We start from the raw sequence: 23230 nt of genomic DNA, 5'->3' as shown, positions 1-23230 counted from the left end.
ATCAAGATGTGGCTTAGTATTTACTTTTTGTATTGTTCCTCTCTTTTAATGCTATGTGCTAGGTTTTTCTTATGACCTGAATTTTTTCCAATAATACCTCCATCTAATACCTCAGGAAAAAGAAACTTCTTTATCTGCTAAAATGGCTAAAATTTCTACCTATCTGCCTCTTGAATTTCTATATATCTCAGGATTTGCCTATCTATGACGTACCATAACAGGAGAAAAGAGGGAAGGGAATAAAAATTAGGGAGAAATTCTCCCCTAATTTGGAATATTCATGCCATATATAAATCTGCCATGATGCCCATCCACATGTATAACCTGCCAGGTATAACGCAGAAATTTCTTCCTAGGGAATTTCTCAGCCTTTCTCCAGTCCAGAACTATACCTGGGTTACATCACTAACCGATTTTCTCCATAACATTCTTTCCAATAACCTTCCCATACAATTCAACCTTACATGGCAATTCTCCCCTAACTTAGAGTAACAGTTAGCAAATAGTTTAGGAATTCCTATATATTTAGTTTAGATGAGCACATAAGGTAAGCATAGGATTTGAAACTAGAGAACAGAATAGTTATCTTTAAAGAAGTTATAGGTAACAGTATTAGCTGGAAATTGTGTTATTGGAAGACTTATAGTTGAATTGGTTTTGCATAGTGATAGAATAAAATAGGAAATTGTTGTATAAGATTGCAAAGATAGAAGATAGAAATAGTAGTGATTATTGATTTTCATTATATTATTGTATTGTAACAATGATTCTTGATTTCCGTATTCATTTTTTAACCCCCAAATTCCTAACCCAAACCTTTCCTAGAAAATGTCTTAGTTTAAGGTAGATAGTTAGGAATCTAGGATAACAGTATAAGATAAAGTTTTTTTTTTTATTATTATTTTGGGGGATTTAGCAAATAGCATAGGATAATTAAGGATAAGTATAAGAGTTCCTGTTATGAGCTGGTTAGCTCATTGCGTGAAAGTGGACAATACATTGAGAAAAATTGCACAAAAAGGTTTTGGAATGTTGGAGAGAGGATTGATTGACAGTTAAGGCAATTGGAAGGGGGAAGGGAAGAGACTGGAAAGAGTGACATTTGCTCTCTGAGGGACTCTTTCCTGGACCTTGAGACGGGAGGGAGCTCTCTCTGCCTCTCAGGATAGAAATGACCTCTATTCTTGGGATTTTCCCAACTGTTTTCTCTACCTGGAGTCCTGTGGATCATGCCATTGAGCAAAAGGATTTAAGGAGGGCTGCTTGAACTATAACACCTGTCTTTAGGGGTACCAGCCCGGAGAGATAGGCTAAACCAACCCTGAACATCAGAATCTCCTTTTTCCTCTTGTTGTCTACTGTTAAAGACTTCGAACTTGAGAAAGCTAGCATAGATATAGCATAGAATAGGAAGAAGGAAAAGGTCCATAAGCCTGTGAGCACTGACCTCAGTTCAAATCTGAGAGAGACTTGAAATCGCTCTGTGTTTTAGGTTTAGGGCAATCCCTACTTCCCTCTATACTGAATCCCTTCCTTTTAGGATTTGTTATTAAACCAACTTTAGTTAAATAAATGCAGTCAGATAATCTTTGTAAGGGTGAAGGAGGCTGGAAGGGAGAAAGGGTTTCTTAGGAGAGAAGGTTCTATGTAACCTCAAGTTACACCAAATCTTGAGGTGCCCATCATTGCCTTCTCCTCCACTGGGGCTACATAGGAGGAGACATCAGGGAAGTGCAATAAGCAAAGACCTGAACAAAAACCTATCTCAAATTCCTTTGGTGTCTTTATCCTGTTCAGACCTCAGCTGCCCCTCCATCTCACCCTATTCTAATGAGCCAGAGAGAAAGCTGCCATAGCCTCTCTGTCAACAGAAGATATTTCTCTCTTGAGGCCCACTAGTCAAATCCCTCTTGACTAGAATCAACCAACATCTCTTAGGAGGGTCCCCCTGTCTGTTAGAAACAACAAGCTATTTTGTCTAGTTCTCTGTTAGACGGATAGCTGGGCAGGGAGAAGCCATCGGCTTCCTGATCAGTCAGGATTGCTCTGAGGGTTAGCTAATCAACACTCTTGGCTAACCATAGTAACACCATCCCAGGGTTTCCCTTTCTGATTTACTCCTTTGTAAGAGAGTTTTCTTATATGTCAAATATGAAGAATTTAGAGAAACTTTGGAAGACTTGTCTAAACTGCTACAGAACAAAATAAACAGAATCAAGAATAATTTAGTGACTACTAAATAAATATAAAGAAAAACAATATTGAAAGACTAAAATTGGAATCGATGTAATGACTGGTCTGATTCAAGAGGACAAATGGTAAAATTCTTTTCTTGTAGATATAGTAGATTATATGTATAATACTAGCCATATTTTATCAGATGAAGTAAATATTTTGTTTACATATTCTTTACAATGATGGAATCTTTAGTGATGGTAGATGGGAGTTTCATGAGGTCATTTGTAAGGCATAATATTTGTTTTAAAAGTATTAGTAAAGGGGGCAGCTGGGTAGCTCAGTGGAGTGAGAGTCAGGCCTAGAGACAGGAGGTCCTAGGTTCAAACCCGGCCTCAGCCACTTCCCAGCTGTGTGACCCTGGGCAAGTCACTTGACCCCCATTGCCCACCCTTACCAATCTTCCACCTATGAGACAATACACCGAAGTACAAGGGTTTAAAAAAAAAAAGTATTAGTAAAGGGGAGTGCCAAGAAGAAAAAAGTTGGGGAATATTGTACATATTGTCAGACTCAACTGATACACTGGCTGATTTTGATGAATTAATTTTTAAAATCTTGCTTTTTTATTCTTTGTTACAAAGGATGGCTTGCTAAATTGGAAAGGGGAGGGGGGAAGGGCTAAAGGTGGACTTTTCTCAACCCCCCCTTACTAGAGTCTTATCTGTTGATTATTTCTGATTTTTCCTGTTTATCTTGTATTCAGTTTTTTCTGTAGATGTCTTGTTTGTGAACAGTTTTCACATGTTGTCTCCCTCATTAGACTGTGAGCTGGGACTGTCTTTTGTCTTTCTTTGTATCTCTATTGCTTAGCAGAGGAGCTGGTACATAGTAGGTATTTTAAGGGCAGCTAGGTGGCTTAGTAGATGGAGAGCCAAGTCTGAAGATGGGCAGACCTGAGTTCAAATTTGCCCTCAGACACTTCCTAGCTGTGTGACCCTGGGCAAGTCATTTAATCTCCATTGCCTAGCCCTTACCCTTCTTCTGCCTTGGAGCAGATACTTAATATTGCTTCTAAGATGGAACATAAGAGTTTAAAAAACAAAACAAAACTGTAACTATGAAGATGAATGGAATACTCTGGGCAACTGATCTGAATATTCTCTTTTCAGTAGAGTAATCAAATGAAAAATTAGGTTTTTGGGGTAACTATAAAATCAGAGCAAAAGACAGTTAAAGGATCCTAAAGCATATTTGTATCTAGCCAGAGTAGGTTAATTAATTTTTTCCTGTTCACTTAAGGTCTATGCTATCTTTACATATTTTGCTACACACTCATATTAAAGGAAATCAATAAAAAAAAAGTTTTCTCTCTACTTCCTACACCTTTTATCTTTTTCTCCACTCATTTGACCCAGCAGCCAACAGGGTCATAGAATGTCTTCCAAAGCAAAGGCAAGGCCAAAAAGTTAAATTGGATAGCCATCTTGATAGGAAGCCAAAGGAAAGGACAAGAAGAAACAGAGATAAAGAATTAACCAGCCAGCATTTATCATCATTCTGCTCTTCTTTTCCTTTCTTTAGCTTGATCTCTCATATCTTTTTTTTTTTAGCCTTCCCGGGTCTCAGGATACAGTGCTGTCAGATTTCCCAATATATTATCAATAATATAGGAAGAAGAAACAGCTAGGTCTAGGACAGCTACATGAATCACTTTTCCCCTGATGCAAAGTCAGGTTTCAAGTATGAAACTTGAAAAGAAATCCTAATTATAAACCAATATCTTTCACTCATCTGCAAATCTCACCTCCCCCGCCCCCCATTTTCCTCTGTTTTTGAGGAAACAAAGAAAATTCCTCTGTATTTTTCAGGATTGGGTAGATTACCGAAGAAATAAAGTCTGCTAGAAGATCTAAATTCCAATTAACTTTGCCACTGACCTTTATAAGAGAATTTCTTTCCCTATCATCATGAGTTCATCATTGCAAGTCTTGCCATCAGGAGTAATCAAAGTGTTGAGAAAAAAGGATACAAAGAATATTATGGCACAAAATTCTACAGGGGAAATGGACCCAGGAGGGATTGGGAAGCCCTTCAAATATGAAATTCAAAAGATACAAAAAGCAGTAATTCTTATGAAGATGGAAACAGGTATTTGCAAAACTAACTTGAATTTTTTTATAACATAGAGGTTATAAACAGGAATAAGCCTAACAACAACTATAAGGTTAAGAGAGGAATCTTTTGTTTTGACTTCGAAGGTAATTCCATATGGAAGTAGTGAACATTCCTGCTGAGCCTAAACATGAGACTTTGATTTGGTGGCCTTGATACATATGGACATTCCCCTTGATTAAACACTGAGATGACAGATGACATCTCAGTTGATGGAATGTGTGGAATGCCCTTGTTCTTGGATACTATTAGCTGATTGATATTGCAGTGAAATAATTCATCAGTCATATCAATTCTCTTGGTGGTAGTGGTAAAAGTCTGGTACAGGGGGGGACCCAAAATTTCACCAACAGGTGGGATTCTTCATAGGGAAAGAAATTGTATTAACTATTTTCTAGGCTCTAGTAGGTATTGATTTTTTTCATGTTTTCTTCGGAGTAAAATAAAATAAAATAACTCATTTTCAATATATCATTAGCTTGAATGACTTCATGGGGAGTGAGGGTTTTTTTCTTTTAAAAGATTCTTTTTGCCTTGATATTATAGTAGTTTCCTTCATTACCCCCAAATTAAATTCTCCTTTGTGACAAAGAAATTTAATAGGGTCAAATGTAGAACCCAATGGATTTTTCTCATCTTTCTCTGGCTCATTCTTCCTGCCCAAAGTATTGGATACTTAAATATGGTTCATGTCTAGAATCTTCCCTAAAAGAGATTAAAGAGATTCCTTCTAAAAAGGTTTTCATTCTATAAAATTGTATATGTGTATTATAAACACATATTTATTTGTATATCTATATCTACATGCATATGAGATACCGGACAACTTTATTTCTTCCACAGAGCCCATATCAATAACTACTTACGTGAACAGATACTTCAAACATGAAATAGTAAGCCATCACCCATATAGTCTCCTGGGAGGTAAAGACAACCTTAAAATTTTTTGTTAGTCAGTTTTTTTATTTTTAAATTTATTTTATTTTCCCTTCCTCCTTTCCTCCCCTCTCATGGAGCTGGCAAGTAATCCAATCTAGGTTATATGTGTATGATCATATAAAACATATTTCCATACTGTTCAATTTTATAAATGAATAATTTTATATAACCAAAATCCCCAAACATATACCCAAATAAACAAATGAGAAGTCATATGCTTTCATTCACTTCTACTCTAAGCATTCTTTCTCTGGAGGTAGATAGCATTCTTTGTTATAAATCCCTCAGTATTGTCCTGGATCATTGCATTGCTGAGAGTAGCTAAATGTTTCACATTTGATCATTCCACAATATCGTGAGGTAAAGACAACTTGACCAAAACTGCAGAATATATTTGACTTTTACCTTTGACCTATGCTGTTTATGTAACTCACATCTGAGTCTCCTGGCAAGCCAGAGCTTGGTTTGTTTTTGTATGTTTAGTTCTTTTGGCTGCTGCATCCTTCTGGTGGTCATCTCTTCTGAAGGGTGGTTGTAGAAATCACTCCATGCTGACCGTTTGTCTCCCAACTCCTTTATTCTTAAGGTTATTAACAGGACTAGAAATATACTTTTCTTATGATTTCTGCTTAGTGATCTGAGCTCAAAGAAGAAACAAAAATGAGAAGGTGCAGCCAAGGACCCGAGGTCCAGTTCAGGCTTACTTAGGCAACCTCTTGTTCTCATTGCCTTCTGTGTTCAGTAGGCATTATTGCTGGGGCAGTGAGAAGGAAGAGAGAGATTCCCTTTCCTCCTCATTCAAAATTCAAGGAAGAACGTGTACTGTGTTGCAATAGAGGCCATCTGGAAAGAGAGACAGACAGAGAGACAGAGAAAGTAAGGGTGGAAGATAGACAAGACACACACAGACACACACAGAAAGTCAGACAGACAGAGCCACAGAGATACTGAGAAAAAAAAGAGATGGAGAGAAAGACAGAGTAAATTGTTTCTTTGGTTTTTCTTATAGTTTCTCCTTGGCTCAGTTGCCAAACATCTTTACTTGAGCCCCCAGTCACAAGGATTAAGGAACCAATCAAGATTCAAATGTCCTTTAACAAGTGTCAGGACATGTGGTCCACCTAACGGGTCCACAGCACATGCTTTTCTTCATTACCTCTGTTATAAAACAAAGAAAAAAACACATTCCTCCAACTCTCCTTTTTTTTTTGCAAGAAGCTAGATCTGGATTTTCCTCATAGTCTCAAAGGATTTCTCATTCTTTATTCTTCCCTATTTTTAGACATCCATCTCTGAGCAACATCCCCATCTTTACTTAGATAAGTCCACTTATTCCCTGAGGATGACTAGCCTAGCAGCATGCTGAAGGAATACATGCATTCTGTATCTCTGGCAAAGACTATCTTTATTGTTATTGTGACTCTGAGGATACAGAAAGCCAGCTGGTAGGTTTTAAAGAGTCAAGAGAATAAGACTTAAGAAAATAATTCAGGCCTTTAGTTAACTCCTCTCCTTTTTGGGAAGTTTTTCAGATTTGGAGGTTGCTGTGAACTGCTTGATTTGTATCTTGCCTGTGCTTGACTCAAGGATCAGGTTCAATTCCTATATTAGAGACAGAAAGGAGGCTAAGGTCCTTTTAAAATACAAAGCATTGTTGTTTTTCAGTTATAGCAGTCATATCTGACTCTTTGTGATCCCATTTGAGATTTTCTGAACAAAGATTCTAGATTGATTTGCTATTTCTTTCTTTAGCTCATTTTTATAGATGAGGAAACTGAGGCAGAGAGGGTAAATTACTTGCTCAGGACCGCACATCTAGGGAACACCTGAGGCCAGATTTTAATTCTGGAAGATGAGATTTCCTTACTTCAAACCTGACACTCTATCCACTGCACCACCTAGCTGCCAAAGAACTAAATACATCTAGCTAATTTTAAAAAGGGATTATAAAATAAACGTGCAACTGATCCAGCTTGGTGCTAGCAGAGGACAGTTCTCTTGATTTGCTGGTCCTCCATCCCATTCTTTATGTATGGAGACTCCAGGTTCCTCTTTCATTGTAGTCTGTTACCATACATAACTATGCACAGAAAGTTATAGTGTTCTATTCACAACTGCCACTTGGTTCTTAAAGTATAGCTTTCCACAAGGGTCATCCAGGTAGTCCATTGACTGAGTTTCTGAAACATTAAGGTTAATACGTCTGAAATTTTGTATGTCCTCCAATGAAGTCCTACTCTGGTGCTTTTTTGAGGAGTAGAGGTAAACCTTGAAGGCTAATCTTTTTTTAAAAATACATATTTAATTTCTCCAATTACATGCAATAGCAATTTTCCATATACATTTTCTGAAGTTATAAGATTCAAATTGTTTCCTTTCTTCCATTTCCTCCTCCCTTCTGGAAATGGTAAGCAATTTGATCTGGGTTATGCATGCATTATCATGCAAAACATGCTTCCATATTGGTCATTGTTGTAAGAGAATACTCATATGAAACCAAAACCCCCAAACAAACTTTACTGAGAAATGGTATGCTTTGATCTGCACTCCGTCTCCAACAGTTCTTTCTTTGGAGGTGGATAGCATCTTGAAGAGTATTCTGAGGTCCTCCAAGCTGTAATTCTGTTTTTAAATTATAGGACCAATAACAGATGAAATGCCTGTTGCCTGGTTAAGTTCAGAGAGGTTTATTTCAAGGAGACTGACTAGCAGTTCATTGGGTCATGGGTAGGGAGTTGGAAGGAAACTTAGAGGCCATTCTTTATTCCATCTCTCTTATTTTACAGGTGAAACTAAAGCCGAGTAAGGTGAAGTGATTTACTCCAAGTAATGGGGTGGTGCTGGAATTGGAACATGGGTCCTCTGATTTCAAATCCATCATTCTTTTCTAGGGTACCTCACTTGTGAGAAAGGGATATGTGTGTGTTTGTGCTTTTTCTGTGTCAGTCAATAAGATATTTGCAATTAAAATTACAGAAATTTGACAGATTGAAATAAGTATTTAACTCAAAAAGTGATGTATTTGTCTTATTCCTCTATCACAGTGTTATCAGTAACAGTACTAATTCTCATTAATTCAGGGGGAGTATTTCTACAGCGACAAACTGATGGGTGGCCCCTAGATTCTGTCTTCCCATAGGCAGTGGCCTGAATTTTAGAACAACTACAATAGCTTAGGCAAAGGTCAGCTCAGGTTGAGAGCTCAGTACTCATCTTCAGTTAAACCTGTGTGGCCTGAATTCTTTCGAGGTGAACTCTCTTTTGAAAGGTCTGTGTCTATGGATTGGCCACCAGGGGCAGGAGAGAGAGAAGAAATGCCTACCTTCCTTTTATCTCAGCATTGCTAAACTGGGATCTGGCCAGGGTCCTGAAATAACTCAGAAAAACAAAACCAAATTTATAACTGCTCTAAAGACGAGAGTTAGAAGTATGCTTTATCTCAGTAGGATATGATATTCCTTTTTGAGGGGATGTCATTTGCCTAAGTGCAGGACTGCCTGGAGGCAGAAAGATACACTCAATGACCTCTGCCATCCCTCTAATGTCAAATTTCTATGATCCAAAGGAACCTTATGTATCTCAGAGAGAAGGGCTTGCTAGGGTAGGGAGAGTGCTCTGAAGTTTGGCATAGGGAGCTAAATATCTTCTTAAGATTAAGTTTCTTATTGTAGTTGGTGTGTGTGTGTGTGTGTGTGTGTGTGTGTGTGTGTGTGTGTGTAGGATGGTGGTGGGAGGTTGAGGACTAGTCAGGGATTTATGAAAGCATTTTCTATAGCTGAAAATAGTCCTCAGCACAATGCCACATTTTCTGGGAACAACTAATAAAGATAAAAATGATTTGGCTAATTGAATAGACCTTCCTCAGATTTCAAGGAGTAAGACACAGGGTCTCTTAATCTCCCACTTCAACCAGAGGAAATTTTAGTTCGTTTGATGTTGTAGGAATTTATTTGCCTGGGTGGATCTGGAGACTTCAGTCCAACATGCTTCAAAGCATTCCTCTTGCACCCAAGGTGAATATTTTCCATATCCTTCCATTCTGCATTCTGGAGAAACCCCTTCTCCATTTTCTTAGAGCCCCCATTCAATGTGGGCTTGTATGCCTTTCCTGTGACAAACAGTGGTGGATATGAAAATTTAGAGTCACTTCCAACTCCTACCATTTAGAAACAAGCTCCTCCCCCACTAGTTCCCGGGGTCAGAAGAGAGCAGATCTATTTCCTCCAAGCTCATCCAGAGGCACCGGGACCTGAAACTTGTTCAAAACCCTGTAAGCTTCTTAAGGGCAGCAGGTATTAGACAGGATTGGATATCCTTCTATTGATATGCCCTTCATACCGACCCAGTCTAATGTTAATTCTCAGCTGGGAGTAAAGAGGAATGAGAATGGGAGAATTCACCAACCACCTTCTCCAGCCTCACCCCTACTCTTTAAGGAGTGAGAGTCCAGAAATCTTACCAAAGTGACAAGATTCCACCAGTGGTCCACATGTTCATTTCAGATGTTGTGGTTTGAAGGTAAATTTGACAATTTAATAGTTTTGGCTTACCTCAGGAATTAGTTTGATTCTGTTCCATAATATAGGGTAAGGTCTGAAGTGGAAAGGATACTGCTATAATAACCTTTAGAATTTTCTTTATGAGATTAGAATATAGGCTTGCTACAAAGCTTAGATGCAACAATAGCAGGTTGCAAGTATCTCTTTGAAAAGATGATTTTGTGAAAAAAAGTTGAGTAAGTAAAAATCATACATTACCTTGTCTTCTCTTGGTTTCTTTTAGCTTTAAAAATTACTTTTATTTCTTTAATTTGAAAAGTACTAAAAGTAAGGAAACTCAAGTTCTAGTGTTTGTTTTGACCCTAACTGGCTGTATGACTTTAGATGAGTCACTTTATTTCTTTGGGCATCTGAAAAATGAGGGAGTTTGACTCTATGATACCTAAAGTCATTTCCAGGGATGCTTTGGATTCCACATCTTTTCTTAGAGGAAAATATTTCATTTTTCAGGTTCACGGACACTTCCTGGGATTCATGACTCATCTCTTCCTAATGATCTTCCCAAATCCTGGAGCCAACCCTATTTTCCAAAGTCTAGAATGAGAATCCTTCCCTAAATACTACTGGTCACAATGGGGAAGCTGATCAAGTTTTGGGGAAAGGAGAAGAGGTTATCTCGAAGGAAGAGACTCCAATGGAATCGAGTCCTCTTCCTTTTGGGCATGGTGTTCATTGGTTCTACTTACCAGCTTTTGAGGAGCCACCAGGCCCTGCCTTCACTATGGACAACCATGCATTCCCAGCACCCTGTGAAAATGGCCAGCCGGGATCTTCCTGACAGTGAAATGGTAACTTTGAATGGTGACCATCAGAAATCCAGTCTGGAAATGGAAGGCAGTACACTGGATCCAGAGGATGGGGACAAGTTAACACCTTCAGCACCTGTGTTAAAGAAAAACCTAAATATGCCCGGAAGAATAGTGAATAACTATACCCCAGTGACCCCAGTGACACTTAGAAGAAAGAAGAAAAATTATACCTTAACAACAGGCAAGCAAATAGTGAAGAACTATACTCCAGCTACATTTAGTAGAAATGTTCAGGATCCTACCTCAACTACACCTAAAAGAACAGAGAGCTATATGATTATCCCCAATGCAACAGCAAAAAGTAATGACACGACGACAATTCTGAAAACAGTGGAAAAGAAGCTTCTGGCTATTCCCAAAAGAACAGTGGAGAATACCCTGGGAACCCCACAAGGAATAATTGAAAATACTCCAACTATTTTAAAAAGAATAATAGAGAATACTGTGTCACCTCCCTCAATAAAAGTAGCAAAAACCCCCACTCCAGCTATCACTAAAAGAATAACAGAGAATACCCCAGGTGCCTCCAAGAAAACAGTGGAGAAGAAAACTTCAACTACTCCCAAAAGGCTAATAGAGAACACTTCAACTGCCCATAAGAGAACTGTGGAAAAGAATACTCTAACTACTACAAGTGGACTTTTTGAGAAAAACACCCCAACTACTCCCAATAAAGCAGAGGAGAACACTCTAACTATCCCAAATGGATTGGTGGAGGACACCTCAACCACAGTCAAGGGAGCAGAGGTCAAAAACACCCCAACTACCCCCAAAAGAGCAGAGGAGAAAATGTCAACTACCCCTAAGAGAGTAGTAGAGAAGAAAAACTCAAATACTTCTAAAAGAAGAGAAGCAGAAAATGTCCAGACTGTTCACCAAACAATGATGAAGACGAGTATTATGGTACCCAGAATAACAGTGGAGAATAATACTTCTCCTGGATTGCATATTGTGAATACCCCAACCAAAGCTAGAGAACTGACATCAAGAACCTCCTCAACCAAGGAGATGATGAAGAGAATCTCGACAGCTGTTCCCAACATAGGAGTACATAATACAACATCATCTACCATGGACATCAATACCTCTACTACCCAGATCCGGCACTGTGTATTTGTAGAACCTGTCTCAACAGTTCCAGCCAACCTCTCCCCTTCAACAGGCATGACCCCTTTCCTTGATGAGACTAGCCATAGCTCTCCTCCCCCAGTCCATAACATTTTGGACTTTCACTCCAAGGCAGAATACCCTCCAGACCTATTCAGTGTGGAACAGCGGAGGCAAGGCTGGGTGATCTTACACGTCTTTGGAATGATATATGTGTTTGTGGCCTTGGCCATTGTGTGTGATGAATATTTTGTTCCAGCTTTAGGGGTTATCACTGATAAGCTACAGATCTCTGAGGATGTGGCTGGAGCCACCTTCATGGCAGCTGGGGGCTCTGCTCCTGAGCTATTCACCTCACTAATTGGTGTTTTTATCTCCCACAGCAATGTGGGCATTGGCACAATAGTAGGCTCTGCTGTATTCAACATCCTCTTTGTCATTGGCACTTGTGCCCTATTCTCCAGAGAGATCCTCAACCTTACCTGGTGGCCCTTGTTCCGTGATGTCTCCTTCTATATCTTTGATCTCATGATGCTCATCATCTTCTTCTTGGATAGCCTGATCAACTGGTGGGAGAGCTTACTGCTCCTGATGGCCTATGCCTTCTATGTCTTCACCATGAAGTGGAACCGACAACTTGAAGGCTGGGTCAAAGAACAGCTCAACAAGAGGACAATAGCCAAGATTATGGTTGGGACAGGCCTCAGCAAGGTAAGGACAGAATCTGCAGAATATGGGGGGACAGAGAACTTTGTAAAAGGTTTATTTCCCCTTTTTTGAAGGCGGAAGAGGGGGATTTGGATGTCAAAGTGGGAAGGGGATTCTCCAGATTTGTGAAGGAATCTGACTAATTGTGGGAATTGAGGTAGAAAGAGTTGACCAAATATTACCACTGGAACCAGTTACATGTGGAATTTCTGCACTAGGAAAGTGGGAGAGGTAGTGTGAAGTCAAGTGTGGAAGGGGTTTCTCAGGAAAGGAATTTATTTAATTCTTGGGGTACACAGGGAGTAATATGAAGTGCTTGAATAGGAAAGGATATGGGGACTTTACTATGGTACTAAGTACCTGGATGAATACACTAGTTTGCATTAATGAAATCCCAGTAGATTTATTTGGTAGGTTTTCTTAAATACTACTGGAGACAGACAGAGAATAGAGAATTTAGACATTTGAGCTGATTGATCAGTCTTTGAAATGACCCAGTAGGAAAATCTTTCAACTTCAGCAACCTCACTTTGTTACCTCCTTTCTGACATGTTCTATCAGTTCCAAAGATGAATGGGAGTCTTTCCAATATTGGGCGAGGGTGGGGGAAGGAATAGTTATTAAAAATGGGAGATTGAGATTCTATTAAGCAGCTGCCCATAAAGTAAATAAACGGGGGGGACAGTCCAATAAACAATTGTGCATTGAATTCAATGGAAAACAGCATTCCAAGGAGCATTCTGAGCATATTCTTATGCTCACAAATAGTTGTTGGGCTATTGTTTGGGAAAGAGAGGAGAAGAAGGAAAAGGGCAAGACTTGTTCAAGTCTTTCTTTATAATTAGGGGTGGTGAGGAAACATAGGGAGAGAAATGTCTTGTTGAGTCTGAGTTCAAATCCTACCTGTCACTAGCTCTCTGACCTTGGACAAGTCATTTAATTGTTTGGGACCTCAGTTTCTTCACCTATAAAATGAGGGGGAACAGACTGGGGCCCAAGAGTTTCTTTGTATCAACATATTCATTAGGAAAATGAATTTAAATTATGGAAATAGACCCTGAGGATTTTAAACAAAATATTATCTTCTGTTTCTGGAAGACATGAATCAAGATGAGGAAAGGCTCACAACACACACGTGTCAGGTTCTTAGAGATGGGCCTGAGACTGGTTGGTGCTGTGCGTGCAAAGGTGGAAGGATTTAACTACTTAATCTGAAGTAGCTTTGATGCTGAACTCAGAAATGTCTTGGCAAAACCATGTGAAAGATACTGCCTCCTTCATTATTTCTTTTTTGTTATTGTTGTTAATGATATTTTATCTCTCCCAAATTATATGTAAAAATAATTTCTAACATAGTTAAAATTTTTTTAAAGTTCCAAATTCTCTCTCTCCCTGTTTTCCTTCCTTCCTCCCTGAGACAGTAAGGAATTCGGTATAGGTTATACATCCTTCATCACTGGCCTGAAAAATCCAAGTTCTAGACCCAACTTTGCCTGTGAGACCATTTCTCTGGGCCATAGTTCCATCATCTGTAAAATGAAGGGGTCATACTAGATAATTTCCAAAGTACTTTCCTATTCTAATACTGTATTCTAAATACATTTTAAAACCAAGGTTTCAAAAGGAATATATAATATACTAAGGAAGCAGCCTGTTTTCTACAATTTGTGGGACAAATTAATATATTTATTTATCAATATGTTTTCTCTGTTCATTTGTCTGCCAGGATTTCTGTTAGAAACATAAGATGTTGGAGCTGGAAGGGAGTGTAGAGATAATCTAGGCCCCAAACTTCTTCTTTTAGAATAAGGAAATGGGATCTAGGGAATTTAAGTATAACCCAAGTTCACACAGAGAATTAGAGGCCCAGCCAGACTGGAAAAATACTCCTGACCACAACTTCAACAGTCTTACCGTGAAAGTCAGTATATTTTTTTCATTTTTTAATATCTTAATTTTCTTATTGCTGTTTTTCAAATAATTTAGTAATATTTTATTTTTTCTCTATTACATGCGAAAAACAATTTTTTAAACATTCTTTTTTTTTTAAAGTTTTGAGTTCCAAATTTTCTCCCTTCTTCTGGTCTTCCTTTCCTCCTTCCCTGAAAGAGCAAGCAATCCGGGAGAGGTTTTACATATTTAACCAGGTAGTATATTAATAGCGGTTAAGCATTGCTTTCTATATTTCAAGGCAATCAGATTTTATTTCTTTTTTTTTTTAAATTATTTATTTGGAAATATTCACTAATTCAGGCTTGTGTTAACTCTTGGATCACTGCAAGACAGGATCTGCTAGCAGATTTTTAAAGCTTTAAAAAAATAAGTGGATTTTGTCTGCTCAACTCGAGCAGATTTCCCCCCCAAGAAGTTGAGGAGATTGTTTTTCTTTCTTTCTTTTTTTTTTTTTTTAAACCCTTGTACTTCGGTGTATTGTCTCATAAGCGGAAGATTGGTAAGGGTGGGCAATGGGGGTCAAGTGACTTGCCCAGGGTCACACAGCGGGGAAGTGTCTGAGGTCAGATTTGAACCTAGGACCTCCTGTCTCTAGGCCTGACTCTCACTCCACTGAGCTACCCAGCTGCCCCCAAAATTGTTTTTCTTAAAACCTCCCGAGACCTGAATTTCAGTGACCAAGGTCTCCTCTGATTTGGCCAGACAGTGGAACTACTTACCCAGATTTTTATGGCTAGTTCAAGGGCAGATTTTTCTCTCCTAAATTCACAAAGAGATATTTTGAACATCTCATACTTTATCTTATTAAGCCATATCTGTAATATATAGTTATGGTTTAAACGAATCTAATGCAAAACTCTAGCCCTCACTCCCATAAATTGTTTAGCTTCTGCTGATAAAATGGGAAAATCCATTTTCCAGAATGCTCTTTTTTCATGGAAGGGTGCACATTTGATTACTGGGCTGCACCCTTCACTTACTGCCTTGGTAGATACCTAAAAGAGCCCTCCTGCAAGGTGACGAGGGAGAGGAGGACTAAAGGAAAAGGTGACCGTCTTGTCTCATTTATTTTAATTAGCTTTGGCTTAAAACATTAGTAACTTAGAGGAGACATGATAGTTGGTGGGGAACTGGGAGAGAAGTCAGCAATGTCAGGAATATCAAAACATGACAAGGGAGGTGAGACTAGGAGGTGGAGGATCTTTGAGAATTCCAAGCATTAGGAAGTCAGCTCTGAACCAGGTCCCTTAGAAAGGTTCTTTCTTGGCTGAGAATATGGACTACAGACCAGGAGGAGGAAAGTCATCCAACTTGCTTCATTGTAAAGAGTTTAGAGTTAGAAAGAATCCTAGATATAATCTAGTCTGCCTCCCTTATTATAGTTGAGAAACCTCAAGTCCAGTGAGAAGGACTTGCTCAAAGTTATTGTAGGAAATGACAACCAGGATCTGAACTCAGGTCATCTGACTCTAAATCAAAAACCATTTCCAATGACTCACTGCCTTTTCAGCTACCATTAAGGATGGGAGAGAAAGTAACTGGACTCTAGGACAGTTAGAGACTGGGGGGGGGGGCAATTTGCATTTATGACACACTTATTTTCTTCTCTAGTAGATATTCATCTCTGGGCTTGAGTTTTAAAAACAGAACTTTTAGAGAGGGCATCTAGGAGGTACAGTGGATAGAGCCCTGGACTTGGAATCAAGAAGACTCATCTTCATGAACTCAGATCCAGCTTCAGACACTTAGTAATTGTATGACCCTGGGCAAGGCGCTTAACCCTGTTTGCCTCAGTTCTTCATCTGTTAAAAAAAATGAGCTAGAAGGAAATGTCAAACCATTCTAATTTCTTTACCAAGAAAATCCCCAAATGGGGTCATGAAAAGTTGTTCACTACTAAACAACAAATAGAGAGAAAGTATAGAATAATCGACAGAGAGCTGGCCTCAAAGCAACGAAGACGAGTCCAAATCTTGCCTCAATATGTACTGGCTTTGTGACACTGAGTAAGACACAGTATCTGAATGGTTTGAGAGTTTTCTCACTCGGGAATTACCTGTACAAATGAAATCACAGGTCCAGTCTTTACTCCTCTCCTTTGTCCTATAGGGTGACCATATCAAGTACAAATTTGTCCAGGTTGTTTAGAATAATTAGAAACATTACAGATCCTTGTGGTAGAGTAGATATAGAGGACTGGTTTTGGAATGAGGAAGACCCTGTTTCAGAACCCAACCTCCTTTGATATTTATTAGCTAAATGACCAGAGCAAGTCATTTATTTTCTCTCAGTCTCAGTTTTCCAATCTATAAAATGGGCACGATAATATCTATTGGACCTATTTCACAGGGTTGTTGTGTGGGTCAAACAAGATAATGGGTATAAAGTGCTTTACAGACTTTAAAATACTACATTAATATAGCCTTCTATTATTACATGGTCAGTTTTTTCTTCTAAAACCAGCTCAGAGAAGTCAATATAGTAATGTTTACAAAACATGTCTATGACTTTGCTCATGCTCTTGCCTCACTCCCTTTAGTACTCTTGGGAAAAAAGATCTTCCATTCATTCAACATTTGTTAAGCATGTTCTGTGCTAATGTTATTGATTTTTGGATATAGATCAAATATCTATCATTTATACTTGGATGTGAATATGTGTCTAGGTTCCCTTTCCCAGTGGTATTTGCCTTTAAAACTGATTTTTCATTGTGGAATGATAGACAAATTTCTCTTTAGATCTACTCTTCTTCACATCTATATTTCTGATGAAGTCCCCATCCCCTTCTAGTCACCCAGGTGTGAATTTTTAACTCTTCTCTCCTTTGTCATCCATATCCAGTCATATGCTAGATCCTAATAATTCTTATTCGACATCTCATGGTTATTCCATTCTCTCCACTCATGTGGTGATCACCCTAATTCAAGCTCATCCTCTCTTTTGTTTTAATGTATTGAATTTTAAAGGAATTTGGTATTTTGAAGCAAGGAGTCCTTCCCAAAGTCCTTGAAATTCCACTGGTAAATAGTCACTTACTCTCAGGTCAACTAAGTGGCTCAGGAGATAAAGACCAGGCCTGGAGACAGGAAGTTCTGGGTTCAACTGTGGCCTCCAACACTTACTAGCTGTGTGACTCTGGGCAAGTCACTTGACCCCAAATGCCTAGCTGTAACCACCTTCTTTTTTTGGAACCAATACTTAGCATCAATTCTAAGACTGAAATTAAGAGTTTATAGAAAAATAATCACCTACTCAACTCCAAGTGAGACTTGAATTGCATGAAACAAAGGAAGTAATTTACAACAGTATAAAAGAAAATTAAACTGAATATGACCATGGGCCCAAAGGCATGTCATGTATAAGAGTAAGGGACTGATTAGAAAGGAGAGAAGTCATTTCTTCACATTAGTAGAAAACAGGAATTGGGGGGGGATGATAGTCAGCAAGGGGCTCTCATCATTTATAGCCTCCCATCCCATTCCCCACAATGACAACTCATAGTTTCTTAAATTTAGTTGATAATTACTCTGAAACAGACAGGTATATGGAAGGAGTCAGTGGACTAGTATATCAGCTTTGAGAAAAGGAGAGTGTCACTCTAGACTTTAGTTTCCTGGCTTCATGCCAATCAACATATGTTTTGTCCTGAAGACACACTCCTGAGTTTCTTGACTTCATTTTTGACAATTTTTAATCAGAGGATGTTGTTCTTGTTCAGTTGTGCCTGACTGTTCATGACTCCATTTGGAGTTTTCTTGGCAAAGATACTTGTTTGCCATTTTCTTCTCCAGTTCAGTTTTACAGATTAGGAAGCTGAGGCAAACAGTCTTAAGTGACTTGTCCAGGGTAATACAGCTAGTATTACCTTCCTTCCTTCCTTCCTTCTTTTGTTCTTTTCTTCACTTATTAAGTACCTACTCTACTTCATGCTAGAGGAAATACTAAGATATCACTTCAGATTATTAAAATAAATTAAAATAGGGCTTTTTTTTTGGTTTTTGTTTTGTTTGAGAGTTAATTGTCAAGGGACTGAGATAGAAACAAGAGGCCAGTTGTAGGAGTAGAGATTCGGGATGAAGAATTCAGTACCAAAACCAGAAGAAGAGGACTCAATAGAGGAAAGGTCAAAGAGCTGACCATCAGTCTGGCTTAGTGTATTTTTCCAAAGCCTTTTATGGAAGCTATAGTGCTTGCTTATTCACACCATACACTGATCTTCAATGTGCCACTGGCCAGGTCTACCACTTTTCTATTTAGTCATTTAGTTGTGTCTGACTCTTCCTAACTCTATTTGGAATTTTCTTGGCAAAGATGCTGGAGTGGTTTTCTATTTTCTTCTCCAGTTTATTTTACAGATAAGGAAACTGAGGTAAACAGGGTTAAGTGACTTGCCTAGGGCCATACAGTTGGCAAATGTCTGAGGACAGATTGAACTCATGGAAATGAGTCTTCCTGACTCTAGGCTGGGCATTCTATCTATTAAGTCACCTAGCAACTTTGGGTCTACCATACATATCTCTTACTAACTGAATTACTTCTATTGTGAGAATTAAATTAGATGATGAAGAGCTCAAAATAATCTAAAACTATCAGTTATTTTGTGTTATTATTATGAATGGGAATGAAAAGTACCATAAACAAAACAATTCACTTATTAGAAAGTACTTTTGAGTCAAATTCTTAGAAGATAATGGTGATGAGTCGGAAAAGCAGAGGGACTAATTCTACCTTAGGCAAAATGTTGCTCATTATTTTCCTCTGAAGTCAGGAATCAACTGTCCACATACTTCAGAATGGCCTCCAGAGTTCTCTGCATTTGGGCAGAATAGTCTGGAGTTAATGGACTGCTGTGTAGATTGGAGATACTCCTCCCCAAGGTCTCACCTCTGTCCCTTTAAAACTTAGCAAATTCATTGGTGTGTCACAGACTGAAGAAAGCTAGGGAACAATGCTCTGGACATTCAAGTTTGGGTATTGCTCAACTAACCCAGTATGGCTATTTTTATGCTATTTCATTGGAATCTTGTTTTAAGACTACAATGGTAGCCAAGGGGTCCTGGTCTATAACCCCCAGATTACACATGTAGAGTGAGCTAGAGACCATTCTGTCTGATGTCATAGTGATGGAAGACGGGGTGTGATGATTAATTGGGACATGAATTGGGGTCAATAAGACATGCTAATTCTTTAGATGCTAGTAGATACTTATTATCCAAAAATGTGTCAAATACCTATTATAAAAATGAATTATATTGTAACATACTATATCATTATTATGATTTAGTGTATTATAATAATGAAAAGGCATGAAAACACTGAAAACTTCGAGGTGTTCCTTAAATGTGAGATATTATTACTAATTCATATCATGTAATATGTGCAATGAACCTTTTAGATGGTATTTTTGAGATAAGATCATTCTTGACTTCCAGGAGTTTATAATATGATTAAAGAGACAATAGCTATATATATATGAAAAATTAAATGATAATAAAAGAGCTGTCACAAGGTGGTATATGACAAATGCCACCTGTAGGATATAGACAATAAATACTACAGGAAGGAGTGAGTGCTTCTAACTAGATTGGTACAGAGAAGCTCTGAGGTGGAGATAGAAGCTAGATTTTGAAGAACAGCTTTGATAGAGAAAGTAGGTAGAGAAGAAAGATAAATGACTCCTATGGGGGCACGGGACAGAGATGGTGTGAATAAGGGCTCAGAGATGAGCATTCTGGGAATTATGGACTAGACTAGATCAGATTAATACCAGAGCTAGTATGAAAGGGCAGTATTGGAGAAATGAGTAGGTTGGGCTATGGAGGGTCTTAAATACCCATCTGTGGGGTTTAGATCCATTTAGTTATTTTCTAAAACTGAATTAACTTCTGATATAGATGGGAAATACTTTATCATGTTCCAATGGTCAGATAGCATGGCATTTGGTGGCTTCCACTAAGTACACAGAATGTGGTTGGGTGTGGTTGCCTGGGGGCTTTACCGGTGTGACATTCTTCTATTCCTATTTATAGACCAGCAATGGAGATATCAGTGCGGATGCCGTGGAAGATAGTAAGAAAATGAAGGTGGGTGATATTTGGGGTCTGATATGGTGTGGGAGGTCCAGGGTGGAGGGGTTGCTAATTGGGGAAGGTGCATCTCCTTGGCTTACTAGATGGGATCCCATCTATTTTGATCCCTGGAAGCAACGGACTGGGAATTAGATCTTCATTCTAGTCGCGGCTCTGCAACTAGACTAGCTGTGTGACTTTGGCCAAGGAGAAGATAATATTTATATAGTACTTTTAAGTTTTCAAAGCTCTTCGTTTACATGATTTCATTTGATCCTCACAATAGCCCTGTGAGGTAGGTGCTATTGGCATTATACCCATTTTACAGATGATAAAACTGAGGTTCTGAGAAATTATGTGATTTGCACAGAATCACACACTGAATGTTCATCAGAGGTAGGATTCAGAGTTCATGTTGGCTTCTTCTGGTCTAGTACTCTTTCTACTACTCTATATTGCCTCCTATGGGCAAGTCATCAGCATCCTCTCAGCTTCAGCTTCTTCATCTGTAAAACGAGGGGGTTGGACTAGATGCTCTCTGAGGTTCCTTCCAGCTTTAACACTATGAGCTAAGAGTCTAAAATGATAGGAAGCATTAAAAGGTGAGAGACCTATGAAGAACCAAATTAAAGGAAGATATGCTTATAATGGGATGGAAGGGGGGGATTCCTGGATGGGTCTTCAGGATTTCTGAAAACTATAAACTGTGCCTTAAGCTCTTTGATCACTGATTTGTCCTAGGATTCTCACTGGGATTTGGGGATGGATTCTGGGAAAAAAGCTGAATATGGCACCAAGGAGACTCACCAGTGAAGAGGCTGAGATCCTATGGGCTGCACCCATCAGCACATTGGCACTATTATTCCCTCTTCTCTTACCTCCAAGTCCGGAGAAAATCCTCCAACCTTTGTCTCAGTGACTTTGGGAGGTTATTAAAGCTAGAGGATACATTAATAGCCTGTAGCCACTAGAGGGCAAGACAGCCTCAAATGCAGAATGATGAGTGTGCGAGTGTGTGTGTGTGTGTGTTTGTCTTTGCACGTACATGTTATGTATATGCACAGGTATGTATGTTTGTTGCTATGGGCGAATATGGTCATGTGAGTGTAACCACCATTGGTGCCTGTGCCTGTGCCAGTGGGTATTTGCATGCACTCTCATCTTACTGGCCTTGTATGAGTTGCCAAATCACCTTGAACACCTTGCAGAATCACTCCAGTCACCAAGAAAACCAGCAACAGGGAAGCAGGGAGTCCTGGGATGGGGTTTGTTGCTCAGGTGATAATCCAGTCTGGGAAGTCAGACTAGAGTCCTCCATGCTGCCTCCTCCTGACCTGGGGCAGGTGCAATTCAGACTGAGGCCTCTGTGGTGTCTCCCCTTGCTCAGCTCTCGTCTATTCTGACCCGAGGAAGCAGTGCAGCATCTCTACACAACAGCACCATTCGCAGCACCATCTACCAGCTCATGCTGCACACCCTGGACCCCCTAGGGGAAGGTAAGTGAAGTTTCTAACCACCTGCCTGGAGCCTGGACCAGACAAATACCCTCACCTCCCACAGCTGGAGAACTGGGTCCTGAAAGACTCAGGGGCAAGATCCAGAGACCTAGACAAAAAGAAATAGAGGGGGAAGCTAGGTGATTCAGTGGAAAGAGAGCCAAGCCTGGAGACAAGAGGTCCTGGCCTCAGTCGCTTCCTAGCTGAGTGACCCTGGACAAGTCACTTAACTCCCATTGCCTAGCCCTTATCACTCTTCTGCTTTGGAATCAATATCTAATATTGATTTTAAGACAGAGGGTAAAAGTTGTAAAAAAAAGAGATGGAGACAGAGAGATGGAGGAAGACAGAGACAAAAACAAAGACAAAGACTCAGAAAAGATACGAGAGATGGAGACAGAGAAAGCAAATGGACAAAGACAGAGAAAATCAGAGGGCACGGATAAAGGTCAAATCGGAAGCACAGATTAAATAGAGACAGAGGTACTTGAGACAGACACAAAGGCGTCAGAGCTATGCTTAAGACTTCTGGAACTTCAGAAGGGACTGGTTGGCTTGTCAGGCCCTAGAGATCACAATAACAAACAGCAAGCCAATAATTCCAAGACTTCCAAGGTGCTTACCATCTGATAAGGTCTATAGTTGCCTCCCATTCTTGGGATGATGTTGTTCAGGGATCAGTATAGCTACTGTGACCCAGTTCTCCAGTTCCCCACAAAGGGAAGGGGGGTGAATGTGATAGAAGTTATGTGGGCAAATGCTTCCCTGTTGAGAGGGAGTTTTCATCCTCTGGTGTGGCCATCCTAGCCCAAGGGCTGATTTGTGCTCTCAAAGATGCCCTCTGCCTTTCAGGAAATGGAAGCTGAGCTGACCTGGTAGGGTCTGAGTTCCCTATTACAGTGGAGGTATTCAAACAAATGCCAAACAATTACTTGGGAATGTAGAAAAAATTCCTGCACAGAGAAGGAGCTGCACTAGATGATCTAAACTGAGGTTCCCTCCAACTCTGGGAATCTGTGATTCATGACTTGAGAAAAGTAAACTGCTAGTAGCAGTTAGTCACAAGCATTTACTAGGTATTTACTATGTCCCAGGAACTGTGCTAAGTTCTGGAAATACTAAGGAAGGCAAAGAAGCAGTCCCTGTCTTCAAGAAGCATATATTCTTATGGCAGAGATAATATGTAAACAGCCAGCTACATCTAAGGCGATACATAATGGATAGAAGGCAATCTGAGAGGG

The 23230-nt window shown here is 39.3% G+C and overlaps 1 protein-coding gene across 1 annotated transcript in view; it reads left to right on the top strand.

Moving 5' to 3' along the window:
- The first annotated feature begins 10420 nt into the window (after positions 1-10420).
- SLC24A1 (solute carrier family 24 member 1) overlaps positions 10421-23230 on the top strand; it is a 47754-nt gene continuing 34944 nt past the window's right edge. Inside the window, exons 1-3 of the mRNA XM_044660115.1 lie at positions 10421-12475; positions 20455-20508; positions 21881-21989. Coding sequence (XP_044516050.1) covers positions 10421-12475; positions 20455-20508; positions 21881-21989 — 2218 coding nt within the window. The remainder of the gene's footprint in view (positions 12476-20454; positions 20509-21880; positions 21990-23230) is intronic.

Source organism: Gracilinanus agilis, chromosome 2 (genome assembly GCF_016433145.1).
Source record: "Gracilinanus agilis isolate LMUSP501 chromosome 2, AgileGrace, whole genome shotgun sequence".
NCBI lineage: Eukaryota > Metazoa > Chordata > Mammalia > Didelphimorphia > Didelphidae > Gracilinanus > Gracilinanus agilis.
The sequence above is the reverse complement of the archived record's forward strand: the minus strand, read 5'-3'. Positions and strand labels throughout refer to the sequence as shown.